This window comes from Lutra lutra, chromosome 9, assembly GCF_902655055.1.
Source record: "Lutra lutra chromosome 9, mLutLut1.2, whole genome shotgun sequence".
Classification (NCBI taxonomy): domain Eukaryota; kingdom Metazoa; phylum Chordata; class Mammalia; order Carnivora; family Mustelidae; genus Lutra; species Lutra lutra.
This window is the reverse complement of record NC_062286.1, coordinates 92448784-92455612: the sequence shown is the minus strand read 5'-3', so window position 1 is coordinate 92455612 and position 6829 is coordinate 92448784. Positions and strand designations below refer to the sequence as shown.

The window sequence follows — 6829 nt, the reverse complement described above, 5'->3', positions numbered from 1 at the left end:
TGTAAAATTTTACATGAAATTAACTGGTTCAAGTGCCTTTAAGGAATGGTTTCTATCTAGAGTAAAATGGGATTTTCCCTTAGCCATCCCTTTGTCTTCTTAAAGCAAGTGGCATTGCGTTGTATCCTGACACTGGAAGAAGAAAGTCCAGCTGAGAGTACTGGTCGTAGACTACTTCTGTCTTGTGGAAAATGCCATGAGGGATGAACACTTTGCCCAGCCTTTGAGAGTGGGTCCTGTGGGCCTCATCAAGCTCCTACCTTTCCTGGCTGGAGCCCCTCCAGCCCAGAGGAGTCTGAGCATCCTAGGACACTGTTGTCCTGGTGTGCTTTCTTGGTCCCCTGCCGAGCAGAGCTGGAGAGATCAATAGCCACATCTTCCAAGCCATTCTCAGGGCGGGCTTCATCTGAGCCTCTCTGGGATCCTGCCAGTCTTGGGCTAGAACCTTCCTGGAGATGGTCTGAGTCCCAGGGTCCTGTCAGCTTTTCTTCATTTCCCGGTTTCCTTATCATCCCTGTGGATTTCTTATGCATCCCTTCCAAAAAAAAGAAAAGAGAAAAAACTAAAAATAGATATCTCCAAATTCAGCAATTTTGTAAATCTCTTCCTGGTCATTGTTCTTGAAATTCCATTAGAAGTGCCCTCATCAGTGCCCATCTCTGGGGTCTCTAAGGATGCCAAGTAGGTAACTAACCCCATTAGGTGTTAAAATGTGATGTCTGCCTGTGGGGTGCAGCCAGCAAAGGTATTAAAATGATTTTCTCTTAATTTAATTGTTGCCAATGTTTTGAAATCAGGAGATGGCACATCAAAAGCCAGACTTCCAGCTTTTCTGAAAGTAAGATGTCTGGCAGCACTGGGCCTACTTTCTTGTGGCTACAGGTCTGCAGATATCAGTAAGCACCACCACCCTACACCTGATCTGCTTGTGGAAGGAAGTTCAGAGGGGTGGATTTGGTTCCCAGCCCAAAATTCTCTCTGGCTCTTCAGTCTCTGAGGGCAAAGTCTAGGCCATATTTACAATTGTTATCTCAAGTCTCACCACAGCGAATGACCGAATGACCCTAGGGGCTAAATGAGTGCTAAATAAAAAACTCTTCCCCACCACCCCACCACCCCACCACACACCCCTAATTCTAATCTCCTACCCTGCCCCAGGGGCTATCTTGTGACTCATTCCTCCCAGGTGTGATCCCATTCCTTTCTGGTACAGAAAACACCCAGAATGCCCAGTCCCAAAGCTTGGACCTCTCTTGAGTAGACTGTTCTATGAGACAGAAAAAAGCAAGTTGTTAATAGCGGAACTAGGACTCAGACCCCAAACCTTTTTGTATGTAGGGGGTTAATCACCTACAGATTTCTCTGCTTAACACTATCCTCATTCCTATTACCATGAGCTCTACATTGTATGGTTTCCAAACATTGTAATAGCACTCAACAGTTTGGAAACATATTTCACAAATTACAAGTATATCATTCCACTTCTAGAACCAAGAACTGATGTGACCTTTCCACACACTGCCTACAGTTTTGATGAAAAATAATTCTACTGACCATAGTTTCAGCCTTGGAATTAATTAAAATCAATGTGATATTCTAGGCCCAAAACTGAGTAAATGGATGTTGACTGGCTTGGCAAATGGCTGCTCTTCAGGGAACCCTGGCCCCTCCCCCAGCATTTCTGGACTTCTTGCTGGCTGCAGGGCCCTCTTCCTTACCCAAGAGCCAGGGTGCACAGGAACCAACCAGGCCACCCTCGGTGGAATTGAGGACGGAGTCTGGCAGTGGGATGCAGTGTCGCACCATGGCCCCATAAAGGCCGTACTCAGCCATCACGCTGCTACCACCCCAACGCTTCTCCCGCTTCCGCCACTTGGCCCTCCGGTTTTGAAACCAGACCTGATGTGAGGCAAGACAGGAAGCAGAAGAGCATACAGGAGGAGACACAGTAAAGAGGATGCTCTTAAGTGTCCCTTAGCAGGGAGTCCTAAAAACAGCCAACTAATGGTTCAAATCCCAGACCTTAAGGATCTGTGTCTACTATTCACTCAAAACTCACAGGGACTCATCATTGTGTGGATAATATGCAATCGGTTTCCACTAAGGTTTTCCAGAGAGCCAGGAATGACAAAAATAAAATCAAAGTATTATTTCCCATGTCGTGTAAAGAAGTGGACTATTATGTTTCCTGATTTTTCTCATTGGTTGGAAAGAGTTCACAGTGGCAATGGTCCCTTTTAATGTCAGGTTGTTGGTTTGTTGGTGAAATTTCTCCTGGAAAATATTATCTTAATAAAGAAACAATAAGGAGTATTGATTAGCTGTTAAAAAAAAGAAATAGTGACATATCTTCTGACCTGGGGAAGTGTCCAAAATGCGTTGTCAAGCAAAGAGGCTAACAAGTATAACACAATGCTTTTTGTATAAACAAAGAAAAAAATTCCATGTGTGTAAAAATACATATATCTATAGGTATACACACGTAAACATATTCAGGGCCAAATATATATGACAGAGATGGTGTGCCGAAAGGTTACAACGGGCTATTTATGTTGGTTTCTCTCAGGGAATGATAGTCAAAGAGATGATAAATGATAGATAGATAAATAGAGTTATAGATAGATATAACTGTATATGTAGTTTTTAGTTGCAGCATACATTATTATGTAACTTTAAGGAATTAATTAATAAAAGGAAAAAGACATTCGGGTTACAGGTGCTATCTTCTTGGAATAAACATACAGAATGGCTCCAACATTGTGGGACCTGCAGCTAAGTGAGCTTCGGTTTGTGTGTCAAGGGAAACGTGTGGGGTTGTTTAGAGGTGCCTGTGTGTATGTGAAAAAAAGCATGTTCTCTGTGATGTCTTTGGGAAGGAGAAAGAGGACCCCAGACACCTGTATTCGGTCTTCTGGAAGCTCAGTTTTCATGGCCAGCATTTCCCGGGCATACACATCAGGGTAGTGGGCCTCACTGAATGCCTTCTCCAGCTCTTCCAGCTGGTGCGCAGTGAAAACAGTCCTGTAGGGAGACCCAAAGCACATGTGTAAGTGCATGTCCACAGGAGGCTGCCAGGCTTCCCAGATGTAGAAGACCCCGTGCCTGCCTTTCCACACCTTAAAAGGCCACCTCATGATAACTGGATATCCCACCTCTAAATGATTGGCCTCTGGAAAATCCAGAAGTTCTTTAACATATTTTTTCCTCCTCGATGAATTCTATCAACTCATTCTAAGATCTATTTTAAAGGTCCACAAAATTGTGTCTTTAAAATGCTACAAAGATTATGCTGCAGCCTCCTGTGAATAGCAGAATTATGTTCCCAAATGGCTATTATGTGTCAACCAAGAGGCCACAGGGCCTGCCATAATGCAGCATCATAGATTCCTAGATTCTGTGTCCTAAGTAAAGGGCCAGGGAAGACAGCCTGGTTATATACCTGTGCCGCCTCTTCTTCCTCTTGCCAGGAGTAGGGGACAGTTTCAGGCCACGCCTGTCTTCAGATGGGCTGTCCTCATCTGTTAGCACAGGAGAAAGAGAAGATTTTAAAGGTGAGCACATTACCTTTTATTGAAGAAAAAAAAAAACCTGTTTTTAAAGGTGAGCCTATTTTTCAGAGCACCTGGGTAGCACAGTCAGTCAAGTCTCCCACTCTTGGTTTCAGCTCAGGTAATGATCTCAGGGTTATGAAACTGAGCCCCAAGTTAGGCTCCATGCTCAGCATAGAGTCTGCTTGAGATTCTCTCTCTCTCTCCATCCCCCACTTATGCATGCAATCTCTCAAATAAATAAATCTTTTTTTAAAGATTTTTATTTATTTATTTGACAGAGAGATCACAAGCAGGCAGAGAGACAGGCAGAGAGAGAGGAGGAAGCAGGCTCCCCGCTGAGCAGAGAGCCCGATGTGGGGCTCGATCCCAGGACTCCGAGATCACGACCTGAGCCGAAGGCAGCGGCTTAACCCACTGAGCCACCCAGGCGCCCCTAAATAAATCTTTTTTTAAAAAAGCAAGCATATTTTTCTTTTTTTTTAATTTAAAAGATTTTGTTTATTTAGTTGACAGACAGAGGTCACAAGTAGGTAGAGAGGCAGGCAGAGAGAGAGGAGAGAAACAGGCTCCCTGCTGAGCAGAGAGCCCAATGTGGGGCTCAATCCCAGGACCCTGGGATCATGACCTGAGCCGAAGGCAGAGTCTTAACCCACTGAGCCACCCAGGTGCCCCAGAAAAAAGTGAGCATATTTTTCACTTTCTCTGGATTCTAATATGAGGATTGAAGTTATGATTCTGCTGAGGAATGTTAACATTTATTAATACACACTAGCATTGTTAGCACTTACTATATTCCAGGCACTCTCCTTAGCATTGTCCATGCATTATCACAGTTATTCTTCATAAAATAAAAGAACTTCAGCGGAGCTGCTAGTATTGTCCTATTTTTACAGATGAGGAAGCTGAGGTGCAGATAGATTAAGTAACTTGCCCAAGATCACACAGGTTGTACATGGTGAAGTATTGTATTAAGACTGTGTGGAGCTACTTGGCTGTTAATGGCACTGTCTACAACCACTTAGCTCCCAACTCCCAAATTCATTCACTTCTTTCCACCTCCAACCCCTCCTTTTAACCAATACATCAACATTTCTCTAACCAGGGGTGGGGGCCGAGATTTGACATTAGAAGCCTTGTCAGAACTGCACTCCCTGCCTTGCTGTACCAATTCTGAATCCCTGGAAATGGGATCCAGGAAACTCATTCTTGACAAAATCTAGTCCTATTTTGTCTTTCATTTTACCAGTGCTCAGAAAGAAAAAAAAAACTCATCCTATGAAGGTGGTTTCTGAATTTTTTAGTGAAATTACTAATATAATGGTTTGTTTTATTTTACAGAAAGACCTATTAATAGTTTTTTTTAAAGCAGAATGAAAGTTTGCTTGCCTGCTGATTTGTCATGCTTAGTTTTATTATTTTGTTACTTTTATTATCAATGGAGACTCAATGTACTCTTTTGCCTTGGCTGCCTGGATGCTCAGCTCTAGGCTCTACACAGTTTCTCTCAGTCCACGTTTTCTAATATAATTCTCTGTTTTCTTCCACCCACACCCCAGACCTAATTTTTTTTCTTTTTGCCTCTTTCCCTTTCCCCATATTCCGCCTCAACTTCTTTGAGGAAATAACTGGGCTCAGAACAAAATGCTGAGCATAGCGCAACGAAATTGGCGAGTTTAGTCCTTTCTCACGTGTGGGAAGGAGGGAAGGCAGCACAAGGTGAAAAACGCGGTACCTAGATTCCCTTTTCAGCACCCCAGAAGGCGGACAGTTCCAGGCCTCCAGGCCGCGCGCTATTCAATCTTTAATCCAGCAAACCTTTGAGCGCACGCAGGGTACTGGGTTCTGTGCAGGTGATGAACAAGCACGCCCGGGCCTCACTGACCTATGCCGTTCGTTGAGGCCGAGACTCGCGTCGGGCGCTGAGGAAAAACCCTCAGGAGACTGCTGCTTGGTTGCTGAGACCCCCAGGGTAGGTCGAGAACAGGGTGGTGGTGATATCCGCTGTGCTGCGGGACTAGATCCCGGAGAAGAAGCAGGGATTTAGGGAGAGGCAAAGGGCAGGGATCGAGGCTGAGAGACTACGCCTCCTCCGACGGGACCACGGCCTGGGGTCCCGACTTCCCTTAGATCCGGGATGCTGGGGATAGGGGCTCAGTGAGGTTATGGTGAATTACCCCTGCACTGCCCAAGCGGGAGGAAAGAGGGCAAGACCCGGATGGGCTCTCCTGATTACCGGACGTCGAGACGCTCTCGCTGCTCTTCTGGCTGCTGAAGTGGGGAGGCGGACCACCTGGTGCTTGCTGGACAGCGGACTCAGGCGCTCCGGGTGGAAAAAACGGCACGTCGGCTAGAAGCAGGCAGGGCGCCCGAGCAGCCACAGGAGGCTGCGCGCCGAAGCCACAGAGAAGGCCGAGCCCCAATGGGAGGGCCCCGCGCGCCAGGCAGGAGCTCGCGACACTCGGACCCGTGCAGGGTGCGGCCGGGGAGGTCTCGCAACCAGATCCTGGCCCGGGGTCGGAAGGCGCCGGCACCTCAGCCTCCAGGCCCAGCAGGTCTGTGATGGCGAAGCTGCGGGGGCGCGGAACACTAGGTGAGCCGCCAGGCACCAGCGCCCTGCTCCTGGAGCGCCCGTCGGAAAGTGTGTTCTGGTAGGTCATTGCTTCTCAGTTGGCGAGACTTGACCTTCGCTAGGTCCGGTTTGCTGAGTGGGCGCAGCTCAGAGGACGCTTTATACTGCTGGACACCCCGTCGGGCGCGGAAGGCCAGGAGGGTCCAATCAGTGGGTCGCGGACGCGTCATCGCCCCGGACCCCGCGAGACGGGGACGCCACAAGTTTCCCTCCCCTCGGTCGCCGCCCTCCCAGCTGCAGTCCCCTCAATCACCTCCTTCTCTCTCCTCTCCAGCTGTCCTCCTGCCCTTTCCCCAGCCAACCCTCTCCCCGCCCCCATTCTCAGGGAGAGGAAAGTAAGAAGGGGACGACCCCCCCCCCCCCATCTGCCGGTTCCTCTAAAAGCCACATATTCCAGGCCCCGGTGTGGTCTTCCTTTTCCTTCCAGATTCTCTAGGTGGAGGTCCTGCTCACAGCTGTCCCCAAAGCCTCCTCCCAAGACCTAGGTCCTCTGGGCACCTGGCTGACTCAGTCAGAGGAACATGAGACTCTGACTCTCGGGTTATGAGTTTGAGTTCCCACCTGGTGTGTAGAGATTACTTAAATAAGTAAAACTTTTAAAAATATTTTTTAAAAAGACCTAAGACCTCATTCCCAGCCATACTACCAC

General features: G+C 47.5%; 1 protein-coding gene across 1 annotated transcript; it reads right to left on the bottom strand.

Annotated features, from left to right (window-relative positions):
• Positions 1-248: 248 nt before the first annotated feature.
• Positions 249-6435, bottom strand: VSX1 (visual system homeobox 1). The gene is made up of 5 exons (XM_047744230.1): positions 5785-6435; positions 3440-3518; positions 2898-3021; positions 1719-1899; positions 249-535 (listed from the first exon to the last, which is right to left on the bottom strand). Exons 1-5 carry the CDS (start codon positions 6206-6208, stop codon positions 249-251), a joined length of 1095 nt encoding a protein of 364 aa, XP_047600186.1. The 5' UTR covers positions 6209-6435.
• Between the last annotated feature and the right edge of the window lie 394 nt (positions 6436-6829).

Bases quoted from the DNA above. Each gene is read 5' to 3' on its own strand.
- VSX1 (XM_047744230.1), bottom strand. From the start codon at position 6,208: ATGACCTACCAGAACACACTTTCCGACGGGCGCTCCAGGAGCAGGGCG. The intron at 3,022-3,439 runs GTATATAACCAG...GTCTCCCTACAG, and splicing joins AGGAAGAAGAGGCGGCACAG to GACTGTTTTCACTGCGCACC. The intron at 536-1,718 runs GTAAGGAAGAGG...TTTTTTTGGAAG, and splicing joins CTGTGCACCCTGGCTCTTGG to GGATGCATAAGAAATCCACA.